Genomic DNA, 26,987 nt, shown 5'->3' with positions numbered 1-26,987 from the left:
ATGTTCCTTATTACTTGGTAGACCATGGCAATTTGATAAAAATTATGTACACCATGGTAGAAACAATCAGTATACTCTTGTTCATAAGGATAAAAATATTACTTTGCTTCCTATGACTCCTGAATCCATTTTGAAAGATGATATTAATAGAGCTAATAAATCAAAACAGGAGAAAATAAGAGTGAAAATCAGATTGTGGCAAAAGAATTTGAGCAACAAATGAAACCTAATAATAAACCATCTAGTGTTGCTTCTGAAATTAAATTGAAAAGTGCATGTTTACTTGCCACAAAATCTGATATTGATGATCTAGATTTCAGCAAATCTGTTTGCTATGCTTTTGTGTGCAAGGAGGCATTATTTTCATTCGAGGACGTGCCTTCCTCTTTGCCTCCTGCTGTCACTAACATTTTGCAGGAGTTCGCTGATGTATTTCTAGAAGACGTGCCACCGGGATTACCACCTATTCGAGGGATTGAGCATCAAATTGACTTAATTCCCGGTGCATCATTACCCAACCGTGCACCATACCGTACCAATCCAGCGGAGACGAAGGAGATTATGCGTCATGTACAAGAACTGCTCGACAAAGGTTATATACGCGAATCCCTTAGTCCTTGTGCTGTTCCTATCATTTTAGTGCCGAAAAAGGATGGTACGTCGCGTATGTGCGTTGATTGTAGAGGCATTAATAATATTACTATTCGTTATCGTCATCCTATTCCTAGGCTAGATGATATGCTTGATGAATTGAGTGGCTTTACAATATTCCCAAAGTTGATTTGCGTAGTGGATACCATCAAATTCGTATGAAATTGGGAGATGAATGGAAAACAACATTTAAAACTAAGTTTGGATTATATGAGTGGTTAGTCATGCCTTTTGGGTTAACTAATGCACCTAGTACTTTCATGAGGTTAATGAACGAAGTTTTACGTGCTTTCATTGGACGATTTGTGGTAGTTTACTTTGATGACATATTGATTTATAGCAAATCTTTGGAGGAACATTTGGAACATTTACGTGCTGTTTTTACTGCTCTACGTGATGCACGTTTGTTTGGTAACCTTGGAAAGTGCACCTTTTGCACCGACCGAGTATCTTTTCTTGGCTATGTTGTTACTCCACAGGGAATTGAAGTTGATAAAGCCAAGATTGAAGCTATTGAGAGTTGGCCGCAACCCAAAAAGGTCACACAAGTGAGGAGTTTCCTTGGCCTCGTTGGTTTCTATAGGCGTTTTGTGAGAGATTTCAGCACCATTGCTGCACCTCTCAACGAGCTTACAAAGAAGGATGTGCCTTTTGTTTGGGGTACCGCACAGGAAGAAGCCTTCACGGTATTGAAAGATAAGTTGACACATGCTCCTTTACTCCAACTTCCTAATTTTAATAAGACTTTTGAGCTTGAATGTGATGCTAGTGGAATTGGATTAGGAGATGTGTTATTACAAGATGGCAAACCTGTTGCATACTTTTCTGAAAAATTGAGTGGGCCTAGTCTGAACTATTCTACTTATGACAAAGAATTATATGCTCTTGTTTGGACCTTAGAAACATGGCAACATTATTTATGGCCCAAGGAATTTGTTATACATTCTGATCATGAATCTTTGGAACACATTAAAAGTCAAGCAAAACTGAACCGTAGACATGCTAAATGGGTTGAATTCATTGAGACTTTTCCTTATGTCATTAAACACAAGAAGGGTAAAGAAAATGTTATTGCTGATGCATTATCTCGTCGTTATACTATGCTTTCACAACTTGACTTTAAAAAATTTGGTTTGGAGACCATCAAAGATCAATATTGTAACGCCCTCGATGCGGTTATATCTCCCACGTGTCGAAGCACGACTTAGAGGCATAACCGCATTGAAAGCAATGTCGCAAGTGAGGTAATCTTCACACAACCCATGTAATAAAATAGGGGAAGAAGTTACATAGTTGGCTTACAATCGTCACTTCACACAATTACATGAATAAAGCATTACATCATCCAAATACAATCAAGGTCCGACTACGGAACCAAAATAAAAGAAGAACTCCAAATGCGACAAGGTCCCCGATCGACCCCAACTGGGCTCCACTACTGATCAACTAGAACGAAACACCACAAAGGACAAGATCTTCATCGAGCTCCTTCTGAGCTTGGTTGCGTCAACTGCACAGTCTCATCAGCACCTGCAAGCTGGTTTTTGGAAGTATCTGTGAGCCACGGGGACTCAGCAATCTCGCACCCTCGCGATCAAGACTATTTAAGCTTATGGGTAAGGTAAAGGTATGAGGTGGAGCTGCAGCAAGCGACTAGCATATATGGTGGCTAACCTGTTCGCAAAAGAGAGCGAGAAGAGAAGGCAAAGCACGGTCGATAAAAGTATGATCAAGAAGTGATCCTAGAACAACCTACGTCAAGCATAACTCCAACACCGTGTTCACTTCCCGGACTCCGCCGGAAAGAGACCATCACGGTTACACACGCGGTTGACTCATTTTAATTAAGTTAAGGTTCAAGTTATCTACAACCGGACGTTAACAAATTCCCATCTGCCCATAACCGCGGGCACGGCTTTCGAAAGTTCAAATCCCTGCAGGGGTGTCCCAACTTAGCCCATCACAAGCTCTCACGGTCAACGAAGGAATAGACCTCCTCCTGAGACATTCCGATCAGACTCGGTATCCCGGTACTCCAAGACATCCTCGACAATGGTAAAACAAGTCCAGCAAGACCACCCGATGCGCCGACATCCCGATAGGAGCTGCACATATCTCGTTCTCAGGGCAACACCAGATAAGCAATCCGTACAACTAAAACCAGCCCTCGAGTTTCCCCGAGGTGGTGCTGCAAGGGGCTCTAGTTTGGACCAACACTTAGACAAGCACTGGCCCGGGGGGTTAAAATAAAGATGACCCTTGGGCTGGCCTAACCCAAGGGAAAAAAGGCTAGGTGGCAAATGGTAAAACCAATGTTGGGCCTTGCTGGAGGAGTTTTATTCAAAGCGAACTATCAAGGGGTTCCCATTATAACCCAACCGCGTAAGGAACGTAAAATCCGGGAACATAACACCGATATGACGGAAACTAGGGCGGCAAGAGTGGAACAAAACACTAGGCATAAGGCCGAGCCTTCCACCCTTTACCAAGTATATATATGCATTAATTAAATAAGAGATATTGTGATATCCCAACAAGTAAACATGTTCCAACAAGGAACAACATCTCCATGTTCCAACAAGGAACAAGCTTCAATCTTTACCTGCAACTAACAACGCTATAAGAGGGGCTGAGCAAAGCGGTAACATAGCCAAACAACGGTTTGCTAGGACAAGGTGGGTTAGAGGCTTGGTTCAACAATATGGGAGGCATGATAAGCAAGTGGTAGGTATCGCAGCATAGGCATAGCAAAAGAGCGAGCAACTAGCAAGCAAAGATAGAAGTGATTTTGAGGGTATGGTCATCTTGCCTGAAATCCTGCAAGGAAGAAGAACGAGTCCATGAAGAAGACAAACGGACGTAGTCGAACGGTTCCTCACAAACGCGACGTTAACGGAACCAACCCGAAGAAGCAAACACCAGAAAGAAGCACACAACATAGTAAACAACCCTCACATAATCATGGCATGATGCACAAACAAGTATGATGCATGTCCAGATTAAAGAGGCATGGCATGGCAAAGTGCACAAGCAATCCTACAAATTAAGTGGAGCTCAATATTAACCAATTATTTAGTTCACTCTCGGTTAGGTACTCCACAATATTAAATGTTGGTTAACATGGCAAGAGGTGTAGCATAACAAACTATACCATCTAAACAATTTAAATGGGGCCGGATATAATAAACAACAAAACCGGTATACCCCATATGCAATTATCAATTTGGTGCAACAACAATTTTAACCAATCTTGAAGTTGTTATCATGATGCGGATGACATGTGCAAGTTTATGCAATTTTTAATAAAAGTTGACAAGAGAATTATGAAGCATTTGTCACCATGGTGAAAAGAAAAGGGGTGCCACGGCGACGAATACGAAAATGATGCCACGACAACATATCGGTTATCAGGTAGTCCACGGGGATACCAGTGCAAAAGGAAAAGTGACGGGAGCGTGCAAGAGATGGTGGGATGATCCCGGATTCCGGGTGTCCCACGGGTTAGTGGCATGGAAAACGAGTGACAATACGGACACGGTGCAGACAAAGGGTGCATCTCATCCAACATGCATTCATGCGTTCACGGGCGTCGACTCGGGGTTATACCTTTGAAGCATGCGTTTTCGAAGTGTATCGAGTCGGCGTAGAGGAAGTAGTGGAAGTAGACGTTCTCGGACGTCGAGGGAAGTAGTGGTTCACGCGACGGTAGTAGAAGTAGTCGTCCTATCGTTCATCGGCGATCATCGGAGCGGTAGTGGAAGTAGAGGTACATGACGACGGTAGAGATACTCGCGATGGTAGTGGTACAAGGTCGTCGGGGTACTTGCCGGTCCGGTCTTGGTGTATTATGTACATGGCTAACGTAATGGTACTCGGTGTCTTGTCGAACCCAAGCGACGGTAGTCGTACACGGCGCGATGTGGAAGTAGTTGTACTCGCGGTCTTCGGCGATGGTAGTCGTACACGTATCGACGAGGTACTTAACGTTTCGGTTTGTAGCCGTTCGAGCGTCCGTGTGGTCTTGCCGGTGGGGTACTTGGCGCTTGCGGTCCAACTCCGAGGTCATAGCCGTGTAGTCGAACTTGACGGAAAACGGGTCTCGCTGGGGACTTGACGCATCCATCCAGAACTTGTGGTACTTGGCGAAAACGACGGGAGGCGGGCAGTGAACAACGACACGAAGTTCAGGTGTCGCGGTGGTCTTGGCGTCCAGCGACAGCAGCAGGCATCGCAGACACCGGGCGCGGTCGCCTGCAGACGGACGGAGACGCAACAGCAAAAGAAAAACAGCAGCAGCTCCCGAAACTTGACAGCGCATGGAAGGAGGAGGTCGAGGACGCAGGCGGGGCAGCGGTGCTGGCGACGGTCGAGGATGATGCCTCCGGTCAGCGAAGCACGGGTGCAGGGGAGGTGGAGTTCCTGCTCGGGGAGGCGCAAGTGAGGGTCGTCGTGGTGCTCTGCTGTAGGGTGCCATGGCGGGGAGGCGACGAAGAGGATGGAGCTCTGGGCGCAGGAGGATGGCCAGGGTGCACGGAGCGGCAGCGGTCGCCGGAGCTTGAGGGCGCGGGGCCGCGACGTTCGCGATGGCGGCGGCAGGCCTGGTCGAGGGAGAGATGGGGGTCGAGGACGAGGGGGACTTGGGGCACCGGCGGCGGCCTCGGGAAGGAGGAGGGACTTGGCGCGGCGGAGAGTAGGGAAAAGAGACGAGGGAGAGGATGAGGGGATCGGGGAGAGAAGACGAGGTGGGAGGCGGTGCTGGATGAGGACGAGAGGGAGAGAAGATGGGCTCTCTCCCTGCTCTAGGGTTAGCTGGGGAGTGGGCCTTGGGAGGCCGGCCCAATGGAGAGGAAAACGTCCAGGGGCCTGCTGGGCTGCTCTCTCTCCTACTCTCTTCCTCATTTCCTTTTATTTGCCAAAATAGCAAATAGCAAAGGCATAAATAAGAGAAAGAAAAGGTTGGAGAAGGAATTTGGGCACTGGGATAATTTTCACGGACTCAGAAAAATGTGCACAGTCCGGGAAAATAGAAAAAGGTCAAGTTTAAAGATTAAATTCAAATTCCTTTGAATTTAATTCAAAAGGTTTGAACTAGGATAGGTTTTTTGAAGTGCCCAAAAATGTTGAGAAATTAGGTGGAGCTCCGGAAAATGATGAAAGGACATGTGGCAAAGTTAGAGGCCAAGAGTTGAAATAATAAAAGGCATTGGGATTTTTGCAAGTGTGTTAAGGTAATTCCACATAATTGGAATAATTACTATAGCTCTCTAAATATCGAGAGGATAAGTTGTAAAGAGAATCACCATGTGAATTCCCTCAATTTAAATGGATCAAAGATCCATACCATTTGTTTAGTTGAGTTAAGAAAAATAAATGGCATGATGGCATGATGACAATGCACATGATGCAATGATGAATGCAAAGAACCAAACAAATCACACGACGAAACCTGGAAACCCTGGAAGGCAACTGAAGCTCTGGTCTTGGGGCGTTACAAATATGTCCATGATGCTGAATTTAAAGATGTATTGCAGAATTGTAAGGAAGGGAGAACTTGGAACAAGTTCGTTCTTAACGATGGATTTGTGTTCCGTGCTAACAAGCTATGCATTCCAGCTAGCTCTGTTTGTCTTTTGTTGTTGCAGGAGGCGCATGGAGGAGGATTAATGGGACACTTTGGCGTCAAGAAGACGGAGGATATACTTGCTACACATTTCTTTTGGCCAAAGATGAGACGGAATGTTGAGCGTTTTGTTGCTCGCTGCACTACATGTCAAAAAGCTAAGTCACGACTCAATCCTCATGGTTTATATATGCCTTTTGCCTGTACCTAGTGTTCCTTGGGAGGATATATCTATGGACTTTGTTTTAGGTTTACCTCGAACAAAGAAGGGGAGGGATAGCATATTTGTTGTCGTGGATAGGTTCTCGAAAATGGCACACTATATACCATGTCATAAAAGCGATGATGCTGTTAATGTTGCTGATTTGTTCTTTCGTGAAATTATTCGCTTGCATGGTGTGCCAAATACTATTATTTCAGATCGTGATACTAAATTTCTTAGCCACTTTTGGAGATGTTTATGGGCTAAGTTGGGGACTAAACTGCTTTTTAGTACTACTTGTCACCCCCAAACTGATGGACAAATTGAAGTAGTCAATAGAACATTGTTTACTATGCTTAGGGCTGTTTTGAAGAATAACAAGAAAATGTGGGAAGAATGCTTGCCTCATATTGAATTTGCTTATAATCGTTCATTGCATTCTACTATTAAGATGTGTCCTTTTGAAATTGTGTATGGTTTCCTACCTCGTGCACCTATTGATTTGTTGCCTCTTCCATCTTCGGAGAAGGTTAATTTTGATGCTAAAGAACGTGCTGAATTAATTTTAAAAATGCATGAGTTAACTAAGGAAAACATTGAGCGTATGAATGCTAAATATAAACTTGCTGGAGATAAGGGTAGAAAAGATGTTTGTGTTTGCACCTGGAGATCTTGTTTGGTTACATTTGCGTAAGGATAGATTTCCTAATTTGCACAAATCAAAGCTAATGCCACGTGCTGATGGTCTTTTTAAGGTGTTAGAGAAAATAAATGATAATGCATATAAACTTGAGCTGCCTGCAGATTTTGGGGTTAGTCCCACTTTTAACATTGCAGATTTGAAGCCTTATTTGGGTGAGGACGATGAACTTTCGTCGAGGACGACTTCATTTCAAGAAGGGGAGGATGATGAGGACATCAATACCATTGTTACACTCACAGCCCCTGCTGCTGTACATACTAGACCAATTACTAGAGCTCGCGCACGCCAATTGAATTATCAGGTACTTTCGTTTCTTGATAACGATTCTAATGTTCATGTGAATATGATGCTGTCTAAGTTGGATACATTTGTTTTGCTTACAAATGAAGGGTCTAGCCTGGACAAGAAAGATGAACATTGGAGCAAGTTCAAGCATGGAGATGATGTCATGCGCAAGGGGAGCAAGAACGGAGTTACAAGAAGAAATCTATTGTTTGTCCATGGGCTGTATACTCTTATTATTCTTGGATCAATTGTTTCTCTTTCGTGTTAAGTAGAAATCTATTTGTTTTTGTATTAGATAAGGGGATATTAATGCATTTGTTTAAATAAAAGAAGAACACAAGGAGATGAAGAGAGAGAGGTATTCGTCTCTGACTGTGAGTGACATGTCCCGGTCTTTGACTCTACCTCAGAGCCATCTAGTCTAGGGTTAAGATGAATTGGAACATGGGTATATTTGTTGTTATGAATATAAACACGTTTAATAAGAAAGATGAAGCAATTTAACAATTTAAGGCTTGTATCAGGGTTGAAATCTCTGCGAGGAAGTGCATGTAATATCAATAGACCACTTGAAATATTTGGCCTAATAGCTTTGTTTGTTCAATTTACGAGTGATGAGGACATCAATACCATTGTTACACCCACAGCCCCTGCTGCTGTACATACTGGACCAATTACTAGAGCTCGCGCACGCCAATTGAATTATCAGGTACTTTCGTTTCTTGGTAACGATTCTAATGTTCATGTGAATATGATGCTGCCTAAGTTGGATACATTTGTTTTGCTTACAAATGAAGGGTCTAGCCTGAACAAGAAAGATGAACACTGGAGCAAGTTCAAGCATGGAGATGATGGCATGCGCAAGGGGAGCAAGAACAGAGTTACAAGTGATGATTCCAGTACTCTGAAGCCACCATAATGAGTGCATGAAGCATGGGACGAAATATACAAGATGCCACTTTATAAATTCGTCCAGAGGCTATTCTAGGTGCTGCGTCACCTTATTATTGGGCCAGGCCCATGTATTTTCGAAATACTTAAGTATAGGCTGTTTTTAGAGTCTGTATGTGTGGGAAAACAAGAGTTAGGGTTGGTTTCGGACCCCTCCACCAAGGGCCATGAAATTCCCCCTCTTTCCTCCATATATACAGCCCTTAGGGCATCGTTTAGACTTTGGGTTTTGTTTAGATTAAAAGTTCGCCATAGCTGCAACTTCGCGTACTTCGTTTGTGTCCAACGACCAGACCAAGACGTCACAGAACCCCACCTTGATCAATAAAGCTTTCATCTTATATTCGCAATATCCAGATTGCAATCTCAGTTTCTTACTTGTTCTTTGTTTGCTCGCAGGAAACATGCCTCGTGGTCAGGTTGATCGTGCTCCGGCGTGGTCAATAACCACTCGGAGTTGATTTAGCGATTGCTAAGGCGCGACGTCCTCGCACGTTCGTAGTCGGATCGTCAAAGTTGACTTCCTCTAAAACGATAGCCACTATCTCATCGAAAGACAGGACACCTTTGCCTCTATCAACGAGTTTGTCTACACGTTGCCCTTACCGTGCTCATTGACGTCAGAATAAAAGACACAGATACATCCCAGACATTGTGTGTTCGGATACTTTATCCGATATGCCTCGACATTGATATCCCAGACATCGTGTGTTCGAACACACTCGAAGATGTCTCTTTGGATTATAAATTATAGTACAAGATTGTAGAGTGTGATGTTACAAAGGATAGGCTCCATGGAGACCTTTTAGAAAAATATATATCAAAATATACATGTTCTTCAAGCATGTACAAACTTTCGTCAACCAAATTCCGTTATTTGCATGCTACACACACAAATCTGGCCCAAACACAAAAAATGGAAAAAACCCATTTTAATCTATGTATTTTTTCCAGCACATCACATACGAACATATGTGTTCATGAAATTTTATACGTGTATACATTCTACAATTTTTTCAGGTTTTTTTAGATGTGGAAATAGTATTTTCTCTGAAAATAAAAATAAAAAGCTTCATGGACCTCGGCCGCTGCGTGCACTTTTCGGAGATTGCAGCACTATTCCCTGAAGCGAGCCTCCCCCCCAAAAAGCGAGCCCCCTCCCGAGCGCGAAGCTAGGGTTTCTAGCCGCCGCCACCGCTGCCGGCCCGCCGCCGCGGCGCGCCCAGCCGGCCGAAGCCTCCGCTGCCCCGCCCCCGGTACAGGATCCCAGCAGCGCCTCCCTCCGTCAAGCAGCCGCTCCCACCAGCAGCGCCCCCCTCCCCGGAGCAGGCGCTCCCACCCAGCAACGCTGCCGACCGGAGCTACGCCGGCGACCAGTCCATAGGCAGGTAGCCACCACTCCTTCGTCCTTCCTACCTCTTCCCTCATCCCCCCTCCCTCCCTCCTCTTGCATCCTCTGTTTGTTCAATTTTTTCCTGAATTTTTTATTGGATGAGTACTTGATGTAGATTTGATACTGTGAGAATATGATGATAATTATTTCTTGATGAGTAATTGCTGCATGATTCTTCCAGAGCATGTTCAAGTTTACATGTGAAAGGATTTTGCTTGATAGGTGTTTGTGATAATGCTTGTAAGGGCAAATGTTACAAATTGCATTTTTTTTTCTTTCAGATGAGCAAATGTTTTGGTTTAAACATGTTATCAGTGAAACATGCAATGATTGACGATATATGAAAAGGAAAAGATTTAGTTGTTTTATCTGCACCGTCTTGACCTGAAACCATAGATTAGCAGTAACATGCAATTTGAGAGAGCAGGAGCTTTGTCTTGGTTATACTGGCCGAAATTGCTTAACACATTAGTGCTAGTGGTATTGTTGGCATGATAGATGTCCCAAATCTGTTTATGATTGGGAATATAGTGGTGCTGTTATGCTGTGTTGTCGATTTTAACAGTCAGACCTAAAATATTACCGTTTAAGGTTATTGTCTCTCCTTTTGCATGTTAGCTGATTGTTCTTCAGGTTCTACCTTTTGTGTTATGCCATGATAGATGCACAACTAACTAATGATTTGATTTGATGCTATTTTACACTTACTAAAAGTCTAACTCTACCCCTTTGGAACTTCGAGTTGGAACAGGGCATCAACATTGTCAATTGGAGGGGCTTGGAACTGCTTCGGAATCCACAGTAGAGCAAACACGAAGGTAAGCTGCTATTCCTAGCTTCTATACATATGTTTTTGTGAATTAAAAAATAGTATAACGTATCCTGGCGCTTTTCCAAAATGCCTAATTTATGTATCCGTATCTGCCCGATACTGATACACCTATCCGTATCGGTGCATTTTAGCCTTGAGCTGTGTGTAGGTTTAGATGGATATTTTTTTTCTTTTGAGGAAACATGATGTCTGAGTGCAAGTGGTTCAAGCTTGTAAGTGTTGAAGATTGCTTTTTGGCCTGCACTCTACCCTGGGTAATGTGCATGATGTTCTCATATCTGCACTTGTTCACACTCCCCCCTAATGGTTCTTCTGACTTAAAACATAAGTTTTGTTCCTTCCATTGGAAAGTGACCTCTTGGAACAATTCTTGAACAGAGAAGCGAACTAGCCAACTTTGAAATCAACATCATCTACTTAAAATTGCTAATTATTACCGGGTCCCTTTTTGACAAGACTGCCTATTTTAGGATAATGGCTCATCGTGGACACCTAGATGGACTAATGCGCCATGGTGCATTCTCTGGAGCCGGCCTCTCTGGCCGCCAGCCTTTGGAGCCTTCTCCTGCCACCATACTGGAGATCCTGGAAAACAAGCTTGCCGTGCAGACCGCAGAGGCAGAAAAACTTATCCGAGAAAATCAGCGATTGGCAGATAGCCATGCAGCCTTGAGAAAGGATATTATTGACACTGAGACAGAAATGCAAATGATTCGCACCCACCTAGGTGATGTCCAGGTAGAGACTGATATGCACATGAGAGATTTGGTGGAGAGAATCAGATTAATGGAGGCAGACATACAGGCTGGTGACGCAGTGAAGAAGGAACTTCACCAAGTGCATATGGAGGCAAAGCGACTTATTACTGAAAGGCAGATGCTTACTAATGACTTAGAGGCTGCGACTAAAGAACTACAGAAGTACTCTGGTGACAATAGTAACCTTACTGAATTGGTTGCGGAGCTAGATGGTCTACGGAAAGAGCATCACAGTCTAAGGTTTGTGATAATGACCCTTCTAAAACATTTTCGATGTCAACCTGAGCTTTGGGTTTGTATTGGTATTTACTAATACAATTTTTGGCTCCTCGTGCAAAGATCTGCCTTCGAGTATGAGAAAAACACAAACATCAAGCAAGTTGAGCAGATGCGGACCATGGAAATGAACTTGATAACCATGACTAAAGAGGCGGACAAGTTACGAGCTGATTTGGCAAATGCTGCAAACAGAGCACATGGTATTTGATTTCTCCTTATTCTGTTGATCTAAATATGAGCGGAATCAGGTTGTGCTGTCTATGTAGAGGGTCACAACTCATAAGGTGGAATTAGACTGGGTTGTACTCTTGAGGCATTCGTGTGCCCCTACGTTTCACCAAATTTGTCATTTCTGACAGAAATTGCAGACTGGTATAGTCATGTCTAGGTGCATGTGTCCTGTGTTGCTCATGCCAAAGTAGATGTGTTATCCTGAAACTTACACCCTGTAGCAATTGTTTGATGTAGTTTAAACTCCAGCTTCTGCAAAAGAAATGGTGAACTTACTTTTTACTCCCTCCATTCCTAAAAGTAAGGCGTATTTTGTTTCGTTCAGACATGCATTTGACCAACAATTACTCCATAAATACAAGGTTATATGACATGAAATTTGTGTCACTATATTCGTATTTAAGAGTACTTCGTTATGATAGTGATTTTGTATCAGATGCATCAAATATTAAAACACTAATTGTTGGTCAAAGTCTTGTCTTAACGAAGCGAAATACGCCTTATTCATCAGAACAGAGGGAGTAATAGCTTATGTGCTTAAGATATGTGTTCTGTTATTAGACTTATTTGATGAAAAGTCTGTCAAATATAGTTTACAGCTTATCTTACCTGCAAATTTGAGGACACTAAAGCTTATGAATAGTTTCATTAAACAGCTCTAAACTTGCAGCTAATGTCATGAGAAATTATGGTACATGCATGCATGAAAAAAATCCTGTAGGAACAAGGATTGCAACATAATTCTACTTTAATATGATTTTTTTGTGCTGGTGTTTATGGCTGGCTTGTACATATATCTGCATGCACTTTAATGACACTAATGCTTCACTGCATCTGATTTTTGAACAAGCAGCAGCACAGGTTACACCTCCACAGCCTGGGACAGGACAAGCTGCAGCGGCTTCAGCAGCCACAAATCCATATGCAAGTGCATATACCAGTCACCCCTCTGCATATCAGCAAGGAACTTCCCAAGCCGCGGCATACCAGCAGGGAACTGCCCAAGCCGCGGCATACCAGCAAGGAACTCCCCAATCCGCGGCATACCAGCAAGGAACCCCCCAATCCGCGGCATACCAGCAAGGAGCCCCCCAATCCGCGGCATACCAGCAAGGAGCCCCCCAAGCCGCGGCATATCAGCAAGGAGCCCCCCAAGCCGCAGCATATCAGCAAGGAGCCCCCCAAGCTGGAGCATATCAGCAAGGAGCCCCCCAAGCTGGAGCATATCAGCAAGGAGCCCCCCAAGCTGGAGCATATCAACAAGGGACATACGGTTACCCAACAGCCTATGATTCTGCCACCGCTTACCAGCTGCATGCTAATGCGTATGCTAGCTATTCTGGCTATCCAGTTGCAGGCTATGCACAACCTAGCTATCCTGGCACGTATGCTGCACCTCAGCAGCACCCAGTAGCCAGTGGCGCGGCTACTGATACCACAAGCGCGTACGGTGCCGCTGGCAGCACAGGATATCCTGCTGCACCGGTTCAGGCAAGCAGCGGGGCTGCTAACGCGGGGCAAGCGGCGCCGCCAGCTTCTTATCCTGCAACATATGACCCAACCAAAGCAGCCCAGAGGTGAAGTCCGGGGTTGTAACCTGAAGACGGCCTGTGTGCCTGCATATTTTATCAAAAAATTCTCAGGCCTCTTATTTCCTTCATGTACATTCATTCACTCCCTGTAGCTTTATGCACACCATGGAGCCGCTGCAAGTTGCAGTTTATGGTCTGAGTCTTGAATTGATCTGTATCTCTTGTTTTGCTGGATGGTTGAATTGATTGGCGCAGCTGTTGATTAATATCAGGGATGTTAGAATGACTCTTGCTGTTTTGCAATCGCGCGAAGCATAGCTGTGGTGCTGAGACTTCTTACCCTAGCTTCTGCACTAACTTCCCTTGGCACCAAGACAGAAGAATAATTTCACTATTGGTTATTCCTAACACAGGAATGCACGGTACTTGTTTCAGTTTTCTGTGAGGCCGAGCAAAACAGTCCAGTCAACTTCTAAATTTATATCTCGCACATAACACACGAAACCGGCAATAACAGATATTTAAGCTAAAGTTAGAAGGGTGGATCCGAAGCAGTTGCTCATCATTGGTCAACTCTGGTGGGATGTTAACCAAGGCAAAAGGATATGTTGGGATTTCCTGGGATTCAGTGTTTGAATTTATGGTTTGCATTTTAGACCCCAAAAAGTGTTTGAGTTGACATTTGAATAAATCCAAATTTGAAATGTACAAATGTGAAATTTATTGTCTCTGGCGAATAGTGCACTCCATGAGGTTCAATATGCACAAAAAGTCACTCAATTTGGTGTGACTGGCGAAAAGTTATGAAGGCTTGAAGTTACATGGGCATTTCTGTAAAAGTTGGAGTGATTTAATAACCTTATTAAAAGAAATTAAACGAAATAGAGGACACATGATGATTGGTTGATGCCAATTCGGGACTGAATAGACGTGGGCGTTGGATTTGAATCATTGTGGATGGCTGTGATCGAAAGATACCGCTTCGGCTCATAAATGATGTGGTGTCTGATTGGCTTGTACTGGTTCGGTAAGTGATCTAATCATGGTCATTGGTCCTGGATCTAACGACTAAAAAAGTTAGGGTTCGCAGAATGCTCATTAGCGTTTTGCCGCAGACGCCCTGGTGATCGGTGGCGATGGCAGTGTGGTTGGCGGTGCTCAGCGTGATGCAACAAAGATTAAGGTGGCCTTGGAGGGCTCGGGGGGTCGACAGCGTTGAGCGGAATGCTCGTCGGAGTTGTAGCGAGGTTGTTCCTCTTCGAGCGTGGTAGCTCTGCTCGAATTCAAGCGCTCTTGGACATGGTGGTGAGGTCAAACGCGTGCTCACCTCGTCCGAATTGTGGTCGCGGCGGTGGTGCTATTTGGTCCTCGTCGAGGTCGTGCGCTAAGAACGCCCTGGTCATGCGAACAGTACCAAAACGGTGTATTGGGGTGCGTGGAGTGAAGTGGTGGAAGCAGCGGGCTCGGGAGTGTCTGTGCTTGTCACAATCGTGTGGCGATGGCGATGACTGAGGCGTCGACTGTGAATTCAATTGGCGGCAGCCTGGAAGCGATGGCGAGCATGAGCAGGAGCAAATGACGAGGGCGGCCAGGGCTATTTTTATAGGGTGAGGTGGCAAGCTATGTCGTGGACAAGATCGTGGAGTTCATGTGACATGGGTGCGGTCGTGGATGTGTCGTGCTCGCCGGAAAGCGGATGGAGGTCGTCGATCTCCACTTAAATCGAACGGTCGACAACCTCCTATCCTGGTTAGAATTTTAAAATGAGGTTGGCCGTGGTGGGCTCGGCCTACTGCTGTGGTGGGCGTGCGAGAAAGATTGGCTGGGCTAGATTAGATTTTCTCCTTTTCTTTTATTTTCCTTTTCCCTTTTAAGTCTAAATTTGATTCAAGGATCAAACTGATTTAAACGTTTTGGGAATTTTTTCGCAGATCCAGTGAATATTTGGGACTTAGAAAGTTTACATTTCAGCCCAAAATAATTAAACAAATTGTCACTCTATTTAGGGATATCTTTTTATCCCCTATATTTGATTTAAGATTCAATTAATTCCCAAAATTATCTTAGGGCTTCAAATAATATTTAGGGATTTAGAGAAATCATTTCCATCCCAAAAAATTAAATAAAAAGGTCACACACATTTTGCTCAATTTTTGGCTTTATAAACTATCAACGAAAATGATTTTAAGGTTCAGAATAATTCCAAAATCATTCCGAGTCACAAATCCACTCAATTCAATCAAATACAAGTCAAACCTTGCTATGATCAAGCAATTACAATCAAAGTTGAACTTTTTAACGGACACCTAATTTATTTATTCACATTTCAAAATTGGGAAACAAAATTGAGATGCGACAATCTGGGGCCGAGTCAGATCGGTTGCCAGAAGGCGTTTGTGGTGCTGTGATGGCCCCATAGTAGATAAAACGTTGCTTGTAGTTTCTGATACGTCTCCAACGTATCTATAATTTTTGATTACTCCATGCTATGTTATCTACTGTTTTGGGCAATATTGGGCTTTATTATCTACTTTTATATTATTTTTGGGACTAACCTATTAACCGGAGGTCCAACCCAGAATTGTTGTTTTTTTGCCTATCTCAGTGTTTCGAAGAAAAGGAATATCAAACGGAGTCGAAACGGAACGAAATCAACTGGAGAAGTTATTTTTGAAAGGAAAGCTACCGGATGGACTTGGACCCCACGCCAGGAGCCAAGGGAGGTGCTCACGAGGGTGGGGGGCGCGCCCCCCCTAGGGCGCGCCCCCTGCCTCGTGGGGCCCCCGAAGCTCCACCGACGTACTTCCTGCACCCATATATACTCATGTACCCTAAAACTTCCAGAACACACAATAGATCGGGAGTTCCGCCGCCAGAAGCCTCCGTAGCCACCGAAAGCCAATCTAGACCCGTTCCGGCACCCTGCCGGAGGGGAAATCCCTCTCCGGTGGCCATCTTCATCATCCCGGTGCTCTCCATGACGAGGAGGGAGTAGTTCTCCCTCGGGGCTGAGGGTATGTACCAGTAGCTATGTGTTTGATCTCTCTCTCTCTCGTGTTCTTGATTTGGCACGATCTTGATATATCGCGAGCTTTGCTATTATAGATGGATCTTATGTTTCTCCTCCCCCTCTACTCTCTTGTAATGGATTGAGTTTTCCCCTTGAAGTAATCTTATCGGATTGAATCTTTAAAGATTTGAGAACACTTGATGTATGTCTTGCCGTGCGTATCTGTGGTGACAATGGGATACCACGTGATTCACTTGATGTATGTTTTGGTGATCAACTTGCGGGTTCCTCCCATGAACCTATGCATAGGGGTTGGCACATGTTTTCATCGTGATTCTCCGGTAGAAACTTTGGGGCACTCTTTGAGGTCCTTTGTGTTGGTTGAATAGATGAATCTGAGATTGTGTGATGCATATCGTATAATCATACCCACGGATACTTGAGGTGACATTGGAGTATCTAGGTGACATTAGGGTTTTGGTTGATTTGTGTCTTAAGGTGTTATTCTAGTACGAACTCTAGGGCTGTTTGTGACACTTATAGGAATAGCCCAACAGATTGATTGGAAAGAATAACTTTGAGGTGGTTTCGTACCCTACCATAATGTCTTCTTTCGTTCTCCGCTATTAGTGACTTTGGAGTGACTCTTTGTTGCATGTTGAGGGATAGTTATGTGATCCAATTATGTTATTATTGTTGAGGGAACTTGCATTAGTGAAAGTATGAACCCTAGGCCTTATTTCAACGCATTGCAATACCGTTTACGCTCACTTTTATCATTAGTTACCTTGCTGTTTTTATATTTTCAAATTACAAATACCTTTATCTACTATCCATATACCACTTGTATCACCATCTCTTCGCCGAACTAGTGCACCTATACAATTTACCATTGTATTGGGTGTGTTGGGGACACAAGAGACTCTTTGTTATTTGGTTGCAGGGTTGCTTGAGAGAGACCATCTTCATCCTACGCCTCCTACGGATTGATAAACCTTAGGTCATCCACTTGAGGGAAATTTGCTACTGTCCTACAAACCTCTGCACTTGGAGGCCCAACAACGTCTACAAGAATAAGGTTGTGTAGTAGACATCAAGCTCTTTTCTGGCGCCGTTGCCGGGGAGTTTAGCGCTTGAAGGTATATCTTTAGATCTTGCAATCGAGTCTTTTAGTTTCTTGTTTTATCACTAGTCTAGTTTATAAAAGAAAATTACAAAAAAATGGAATTAAGTTTGTCTCATACGCTTCACCTTTTTAATATCTTTTGTGAGTATGATGGAAAGGATAATTGTGCTCAAGTGCTAGAAGAAGAAATCTATAAAATGTTTGGCACTAAATATTTAAATGATGAGCATGATTGCAATGTTGTTAGTATGAATTCCTTGAATATCCATGATGCTAATGTTGGGGAACGTAGTAATTTTAAAATTTTCCTACGCACACGCAAGATCATGGTGATGCATAGCAACGAGAGGGGAGAGTGTTGTCCACGTACCCTCGTAGACCGAAAGCGAAAGCGTTATAACAACGCGGTTGATGTAGTCGTATGTCTTCACGGCCCGACCGATCAAGCACCGAAACTACGGCACCTCCGAGTTCTAGCACACGTTCAGCTCAATGACGATCCCCGGACTCCGATCCAGCAGAATGTCGGGGAAGAGTTCCGTCAGCACGACGGCGTGGTGACGATCTTGATGTTCTACCGTCGCAGGGCTTCGCCTAAGCACCGCTACAATATTATCGAGGATTATGGTGGAGGGGGGCACCGCACACGGCTAAGAGATCAATGATCAATTGTTGTGTCTATGGGGTGCCCCCTGCCCCTGTATATAAAGGAGCAAGGGGGAGGAGGTGCGGCCAGGCAAGGGGCGCGCCAGGAGGAGTCCTACTCTCCTCCCTTTTCCATGTTGGACTAGGACTTGGGAGGGAAAGAGAGAGAGAGAGGGGAAAGGAAAGGGGGGGGGGGGGGGCCGCCCCCCTCCTTGCCCAATTGGGGCTGGGGGGGAAGGGGCGCGCGGCTGCCCCTTGGCCTCCTCTCCTCTTCCTCCACTAGGCCCATTAAGGCTCATTAGGTTACCGTGGGGTTCCGGTAACCTCCCGGTACTCCAGTAAAATGCCGATTTCACCCGGAACACTTCCGATGTCCAAACATAGGCTTCCAATATATCAATCTTCATGTCTCAACCATTTCAAGACTCCTCGTCATGTCCGTGATCACATCCGGGACTCCGAACAACCTTCGGTAAATCAAAACATATAAACTCATAATGAAACTGTCATCGTAACGTTAAGCGTGCGGACCCTACGGGTTCGAGAAGAATGTAGACATGACCGAGACACGTCTCCGGTCAACAATCAATAGCGGAACCTGGATGCTCATATTGGCTCCTACATATTCTACGAAGATCTTTATCGGTCAGACCGCATAACAACATACGTTGTTCCCTTTGTCATCGGTATGTTACTTGCCCGAGATTCGATCGTCAGTATCTTAATACCTAGTTTAATCTCGTTACCGGCAAGTCTCTTTACTCGTTCTGTAATACATCATCCTGCAACTAACTCATTAGTTGCAATGCTTGCAAGGCTTAAGTGATGTGCATTACCGAGAGGGCCCAGAGATACCTCTCCAATAATCGGAGTGACAAATCCTAATCTCGAAATACGCCAACCCAACATGTACCTTTGGAGACACCTGTAGAGCACCTTTATAATCACCCAGTTACGTTGTGACATTTGGTAGCACACAAAGTGTTCCTCCGGTAAACGGGAGTTGCATAATCTCATAGTCATAGGAACATGTATAAGTCATGAAGAAAGCAATAGCAACATACTAAACGATCAAGTGCTAAGCTAACGTAATGGGTCAAGTCAATCACATCATTCTCCTAATGATGTGATCCCATTAATCAAATGACAACTCATGTCTATGGCTAGGAAACATAACCATCTTTGATCAACGAGCTAGTCAAGTAGAGGCATACTAGTGACACTCTGTTTGTCTATGTATTCACACAAGTATTATATTTCCGGTTAATACAATTCTAGCATGAATAATAAACATTTATCATGATATAAGGAAATAAATAATAACTTTATTATTGCCTCTAGGGCATATTTTCTTCACTCTCCCACTTGCACTAGAGTCAATAATCTAGATTACACAGTAGTGATTCTAACACCCATGGAGCCTTGGTGCTGATCATGTTTTGCTCGTGGAAGAGGCTTAGTCAGCGGGTCTGCAACATTCAGATCCGTATGTATCTTGGAAATTTCTATGTCTCCCACTTGGACTAAATCCCGAATGGAATTGAAGCGTCTCTTGATGTGCTTGGTTCTCTTGTGAAATCTGGATTCCTTCGCCAAGGCAATTGCACCAGTATTGTCACAAAAGATTTTCATTGAACCCGATGCACTAGGTATGACACCTAGATCGGATATGAACTCCTTCATCCAGACTCCTTCATTTGCTGCTTCCGAAGCAGCTATGTACTCCGCTTCACATGTAGATCCCGCCACGACGCTTTGTTTAGAACTGCACCAACTGACAGCTCCACCGTTCAATGTAAACACGTATCCGGTTTACGATTTAGAATCGTCCGGATCAGTGTCAAAGCTTGCATCAACGTAACCATTTATGATGAGCTCTTTGTCACCTCCATATATGAGAAACATATCCTTAGTCCTTTTCAGGTACTTCAGGATGTTCTTGACCACTATCCAGTGATCCACTCCTGGATTACTTTGGTACCTCCCTGCTAGACTTATAGCAAGGCTGTAACACCCTCGATGCGGCTATATCTCCTACGTGTCGAAGCACGACTTAGAGGCATAACCGCATTGAAAGCAATGTCGCAAGTAAGGCAATCTTCACAACATCCCATGTAATATAGATAATAAAAGGGGAAAGTACATAGTTGGCTTACACTCGCCACATCAAACAAAGTACATAAATAGCATTACATCATCCAATCACTCATGGCCCGACTACGGTGCCAAAATAAAAGATCAACCCGACATGCGACACGGTCCCGATCGCCCCAACTGGGCACCACTACTGATCATCAGGGAAAGACACATAGTAACGGCGTGAGTCCTCGTTGAACTCCCACTTGAGCTCAAGCGCGTCATCTGGAACGGAGTCATCAGGCCCTGCATCTGGTTTGGAAGTAATCTGTGAGCCATAGGGACTTAGCAATCTCGCACCCTCGCGATCAAGACTATTTAAGCTTATAGGTAAGGCAAGGTAATATGTGGAGCTGCAGCAAGCGACTAGCATTTATGGTGGCTAACCTGCTCGCAAAAGAGAGCGAGAAGAGAAGGCAAAGCGCGAACGAATAACTAGAGAACAACCTGTGGCAAGCATTACTCCAACACCGTGTTCACTTCCCGGACTCCGCCGAGAAGAGACCATCATGGTAACTCACACGGTTGATTCATTTTAATTAAGTTAAGGTTCAAGTTATCTACAACCGGATATTAACAAATTCCCATCTGCCCATAACCGCGGGCACGGATTTTGAAAGTTCAAATCCCTGCAGGGGGTCCCAACTTAGCCCATGACAAGCTCTCACGGTCAACGGAGGATATTCCTTCTAGCGGGAAGACCCGATCAGACTCGGAATCCCGGTTACAAGACATTTCGACAAGTTAAAACAAATCCAGCAACACCGCCTGAATGTGCCGACAAATCCCGATAGGAGTTGCACATATCTCGTTCTCAGGGCACACTCAGATTGTCCAAACTTTCGGTAGGCCAGCCCAGAGTTGCCCCTGGTGGCCACCGGCGGCTGACGAGGTGGACCAACACTCAGAGGAGCACTGGCTCGGGGGTTTAAAATAAAGATGACCCTTGAGTCCGCGAAACCCAAGGGAAAAGGCTAGGTGGAAAATGGTAAAACTAAGGTTGGGCATTGCTGGAAGAGTTTTATTCAAGGCAGACTGTCAAGGGGTTCCCGTTATCACCCAACCGCGCAAGGAACGCAAAATCCGGGAACATAACACCGATATGACGGAAACTAGGGCGGCAAGAGTGAAACAAAACACTAGGCGAGAGGCCGAGCCTTCCACCCTTTACCAAGTATATAGATGCATTAAGATAACAAGATAATATAATGATATCCCAACAAGTAAACAATATTCCAACAAGGAACGGTCTCCAATCTTCACCTGCAACTAGCAACGCTATAAGAGTGGCTGAGCAAAGCGGTAACATAGCCAATCAACGGTTTGCTAGGACATGGTGGGTTAGAGGTTTGACATGGCAATTTGGGAGACATGATAATCAAGTGGTAGACATCGTAGCATAGGCATAGCAAAAGGGCGAGCATCTAGCAAAGCAAAGATAGAAGTGATTTCGAGGGTATGATCATCTTGCCTGCAAAGTTGTCAGAGTTGACCGGATCATCGAAAGCAAACTCAACGGGCTCCTCGTTAGTGAACTCGTCTCCCGGCTCTACCCAAACAAGACAAACAAGAAAAAGGGACACAATCAACCATGTGCAAAGCTCAAACAACATGATGCAAACATGGTATGCTATGCGGGATGCGATATGTGATGCATATGCAAGATTTGACAAGGAATGAATGAACCTGGCCTCAACTTGGAAATCCAAGTGTGCCACTGGAAAGGTGAGATGATTTCGCTTGAAAACGATATAAAGAACGCCGGAATCGGAGACACGGTTTGGAAATGGCAAGCAATTCAAATATGGCCCCGGTCTGCGATAAACAGCAAGTAGCCATCTAAATGCAACAAGATGAACATGCTACAGCACTCAAACATGGCAACCAAATACATGGCAGGGATCCACTCATAAAGCTTAACAAAAGATGAACACTGAGCTACGGCCAATTCATCCATTAACAGGTTCGAACAAGCATGGCAAAAGTGCAATTGGTAAACAGGTTTCAGACTTTGTGAAAGTAACACTTGTCTGGAATTTCAGATCAGGTAGCACACTTTGGAGCATGAAAACTAGATGCTACAGGAACTTAACATGGCAAAGTAAAGCATGGAATGGAGCTACTCAAAGAGCTTAACAAAAGTCCCTTAGTGACCTTGAGCCAAAAGGGATCAGAAAATACAATTGCAAGCAAGTGAACATGGCAAAAACTTAAACAGATCTCAGACTTAGTGAAAAACTGGAGCATGCAAATCAGATATCAAGTAGACATGTTTACGAGCTCGATGCACTCGCTACAGAGCATGTCATGACAATCTAAGCATACACCCATCAAGAATACACATTATGCAAGCTAGACATGGCAAGAACAATAACATAGCATGAACGGATCAACTATAACATCCTCGGCAAAATCGCTAACAAGTAGACAATCTGCCCAGATTCACGAAATAGCAAAAGTAGAGCTCGATTGACTGAAACTAGGTTGCTCCATAATTTCAAACAAAGACATGGATGGATAGAGCACTACAAGATTAACAAAACATCCTTACTGATCATCCTCTAAAGAGGCACGGATCACTAGGAAATAACATGAACATATGGCATATTGATAAAAACAGATCAAGGACTTAGTGGAATTGCTAAGTCCCTGAAATCAGCATTAACGAATGCACCACTTTGCAAGCTTGTGCTAGTAACCACACACATCACAAAAATACATGGATAGAACCTCTGGAAAGATGACAAATCATATAACAAAACACATGTAGAGCTCAGGGGCATATCATGCACACAATAATCATGGCAAAAAAAAACAAATAGCTATTTGGAGCAGCAGATCTGGCAATTATCTCAAATAGCACTCTTCCAACGGCATTTCAGGCATCAAGATGAACTCAAATGAAAATGATACAATGAGATGAAATGATGTGCTCTCTGAGACGAACATTTTGATATGCTATATGCCCAAAACGGATATACGGATGCGGAGATATAGCAGGTCAAAGTATGCAAAATAATCTGGGACTTAGGGAAAAGATGAAGTCAACCCTAGGGTTTTGAATCCGGATCTAAGATCCACCGCGTGGATCGAGGTTCGCCGGGGGACCTTCGCCAGAGTTGGTGCTCGAGCTCGCTAGAGAGACGCCGATCGGAGGAGGAGGGGGACGAGGCCGGCCTTGGACGAGGTCGGCGCGGAGGAGCTCGCCGGCGTGGTCGCCGGCACCGGGCCGAGGTGGCGCGGCCTTGCCGGCGCGGTAACGGAGGTGGCCGGCGACAGAGCGGCGAGGGGGCTCCAGCCACCGGAGATGGCCAGCGGGCGGCGGAGCAACCTGGCGCGGGCGGCGGCTGGCGGCTGGGCCACAGGGCCTGCCCCGTGCCGCGCAGGCCGGCGCGGTGGAAGAACGGCGGCGGCGAGTGGCGGCATGACACGTGGCGGCGGCGGCGCGGGTCGGATGTGTCTGGCCCGATGATTTTTGTCCGGCGGCGGCGGATGGGGTGGATCTAGGGTTTCAACCGGGATTTCGAATGGGGGAGATATTTATAGGCATAGAGGGAGCTAGGAGTGTCTAAATGAGGTGCGGTTTTCGGCCACGCGATCGTGATCGAACGCTCTAGATGATGGAGAGGGTTTAGGTGGGTTTTGGGCCAAATTGGAAGGGTGTTGGGCTGCAACACACACGAGGCCTTTTCAGTCCCTCGGTTAACCATTGGAGCATCAAACGAAGTCCAAATGGTACAAAACTTGACAGGCGGTCTACCGGTAGTAAACCAAGGCTGCTTGGCAAGTCTCGGTCCAATCCGGAAATGTTTAATCCCCACACACGAAAGAAAGGTAGAAATGTCCACCGGAGGAGAACGAAGCGCCGGAATGCAAAACGGACAACGGGGAGAATGCTCGGATGCATGAGACGAACACGTATGCAAATGCAATGCACATGATGACATGATATGAGATGCAAGACAACAACAACAACACATGGAGACAAAAACCCGAACCCGAGAAAATAAAATAACTTAACGCCGGAAATTGCAAGAGTTGGATTACATATTAGGTAAATTATATCCGGGGTGTTACAACACTCCACCACTACGAAAGGATCTCGTCCCGAGATCTAGACTGGAAGAACGCCGGGTACTCAGAACGGAAGTGATCCTCGTGTTCTCAGGTGGCTTCATGGTCGGAATGGTGTGACCACTTGACTTTGAGGAATTTGATTGACTTATTGCGAGTCTTGCGTTCAGTCTCTTCAAGAATAGCAACGGGGTGCTCACGATAAGAGAGATCTTCTTGGAGCTCAATGTATTCAAAGTTGACGGTGCGTTCAGGAGTCTTGAAGCACTTGCGGAGCTGAGAGACATGGAACACGTCATGCACATTTGCAAAGTTTGAAGGAAGCTCGAGTTGATAGGCGAGATCGCCTCTCTTGCTGACGATCTTGAAAGGTCCCACGTATCTAGGGGCAAGCTTCCCTTTGATACCGAAGCGACGAGTACCTTTCATTGGAGAGACGCGGAGGTACACATGATCTCCGATCTCGAAAGCCAAATCACGGTGCTTACTATCATAGTAGCTCTTCTGGCGCGATTGCGCTGCTTTGAGGTTATCTCGAATGACTTTGCACATTTCCTCTGCCTCTGTGATTAAGTCATTACCCAAAAGTTGACGTACACCGGTTTCAGACCAGTTGAGAGGGGTACGACACTTCCTGCCATACAGGATTTCGAATGGGGCCTTGCCCGAACTTGCTTGAAAACTGTTGTTGTAGGAGAATTCAGCATATGGAAGACAATCTTCCCACTTCATGCCGAAGGAGATCACACAAGCCCTGAGCATATCTTCAAGAATCTGGTTAACACGCTCGACTTGACCGCTAGTTTGAGGATGGAAAGCAGTGCTGAAGCGGATGTTGGTGCCCATGGCCTTCTGAAAAGAATCCCAAAACTTGGAGGTAAAGATGCTGCCATGGTCTGAAGAGATCACCTGTGGAATACCGTGCAGCGAGACAATTCGAGAGGTATAGAGCTCCGCCAATTGAGCTGCAGTGATAGACTCTTTGATAGGCAGAAAGTGAGCCACTTTAGTGAGTTTGTCGATGACAACGAATATAGCATCATTGCCACGCTTGGACTTTGGAAACCCAGTCACGAAGTCCATCTCAATGTGGTCAAACTTCCATTCTGGAATGGCAAGAGGTTGGAGGAGACCAGCTGGCCTTTGGTGTTCTGCCTTCAATCTTCTGCAGACATCACACTCATTCACGAACTGAGCGATTTCGCGCTTCATTCGAGTCCACCAATAAGCCTGCTTGAGGTCCTGATACATCTTTGTGCTCCCAGGGTGGATGGAGAGGAGTGAATTGTGAGCCTCATTCATGATCACTTTACGAAGGTCACCTTTGGGCACAACAATACGATCCTCAAAGAAGAGAGTATCCTTGTCATCAAGGCGGTAGCACTTGTACTTGGGTTGGCTCTTGGCAATCCCAATCTTCACCTTCTTCACCCTAGCATCAAGAAGCTGAGCTTGGCGAATCTGGTCTTCCAAGGTAGGAGAGACTTGAAGGTTGGCGAGGAAACCTTGAGGAACAACTTGCAGATTGAGTTTGCGGAAAGCTTCACAAAGCTCGGGTTGATAAGGCTTGAGAATCAGACTATTGCAATAAGCCTTCCTACTCAACGCGTCAGCAATCACATTGGCCTTGCCTGTAGTATACTCGATACTCGGATTATACTCTTGAATCATTTTAACCCATTGAGTCTGCCTGAGGTTGAGATTAGGCTGAGTGAAGATGTACTTGAGACTCTTGTGGTCAGTGAAGATGTCCACTTTTCTTCCTAATAAGAGATGTCTCCAAGTCAAAAGACCAGGCACAACTGCCGCCAACTTGAGGTCATGAGTGGGGTAGTTCTTCTCGTAGGGCTTCAACTGGCGAGAGGTATAAGCCATAACTTTCTTTTCTTGCATCAAAACTGCACCAAGACCTTGGAGAGAGGCATCGCAAAAGACCTCGAACGGTTTGGATTCATCAGGAGGAGTCAGAACTAGAGCAGTGATCAATTTCTCTTTCAAAGTGTTGAAAGCAATGTCACATTTCGGAGACCAAACGTACTTGACGTGCTTCTGGAGAAGATTTGAGAGAGGCTTCGCGATCTTAGAAAAGTTCTCAACGAACCTTCGACAGTAGCTTGCGAGACCAACGAAGCTACGGAGTTGCTTCACGTTCTGAGGTGGTTCCCAATTCACAATTGCAGACACCTTCTCAGGATTCACCGCAATGCCATGGCAGAGATGATATGCCCAAGATAAAGAACCTCATCGAGCCAAAATTCGCACTTTGAGAACTTGGCGTAGAACTGGTGTTCCCTGAGCTTATCAAGCACCAAACGCAAGTGTTTGGCATGATCTTCCTTGTTCTTCAAAAAGACCAGAATGTCGTCGAGATAGACCAAAATGAAGTCATTGGTGTAGGCGTTGAAGATGAAGTTCATCATGCGAGAGAAAGTCGGAGGAGCGTTGATGAGGCCAAAAGACATGACAGTGTATTCATATGAGCCATAGCTTGTCCTGAAAGCCGTCTTGGGAATATCTTGCTCACGGATTCGAATCTGGTGATAACCCATACGGAGATCA

The 26,987-nt window shown here is 45.0% G+C and overlaps 1 protein-coding gene across 3 annotated transcripts; it reads left to right on the top strand.

Annotated features, from left to right (window-relative positions):
- Positions 1-9,509: 9,509 nt before the first annotated feature.
- Positions 9,510-13,723, top strand: LOC125515005 (protein FLX-like 1). 3 transcript variants are annotated; one of them, XM_048680415.1, is made up of 5 exons: positions 9,510-9,796; positions 10,557-10,623; positions 11,108-11,635; positions 11,735-11,874; positions 12,759-13,723. In XM_048680415.1, the coding sequence occupies exons 3-5, from the start codon at positions 11,112-11,114 to the stop codon at positions 13,484-13,486; spliced, it is 1,392 nt and encodes a 463-aa protein (XP_048536372.1). In that variant the 5' UTR covers positions 9,510-9,796; positions 10,557-10,623; positions 11,108-11,111; the 3' UTR covers positions 13,487-13,723. The 3 variants fall into 3 exon arrangements, with proteins under 3 accessions (XP_048536372.1, XP_048536370.1, XP_048536371.1); XM_048680413.1 differs by having other exon boundaries at positions 9,510-9,800; XM_048680414.1 differs by having other exon boundaries at positions 9,510-9,800; positions 10,548-10,623.
- The last annotated feature ends 13,264 nt before the right edge of the window (positions 13,724-26,987 follow it).

This window comes from Triticum urartu, chromosome 6 (genome assembly GCF_003073215.2).
Source record: "Triticum urartu cultivar G1812 chromosome 6, Tu2.1, whole genome shotgun sequence".
NCBI lineage: Eukaryota > Viridiplantae > Streptophyta > Magnoliopsida > Poales > Poaceae > Triticum > Triticum urartu.
Note: the sequence above shows the minus strand (reverse complement) of the source record. Positions and strands in the feature narration are given on the sequence as shown.

Excerpts from the sequence above, each read along its gene's own strand:
- LOC125515005 (XM_048680415.1), top strand. The coding sequence starts at position 11,112 with ATGGCTCATCGTGGACACCTAGATGGACTAATGCGCCATGGTGCATTC. Across the intron at positions 11,636-11,734 it reads AAAGAGCATCACAGTCTAAG|ATCTGCCTTCGAGTATGAGA; the intron begins GTTTGTGATAAT and ends CCTCGTGCAAAG. Across the intron at positions 11,875-12,758 it reads TGCTGCAAACAGAGCACATG|CAGCACAGGTTACACCTCCA; the intron begins GTATTTGATTTC and ends TTGAACAAGCAG.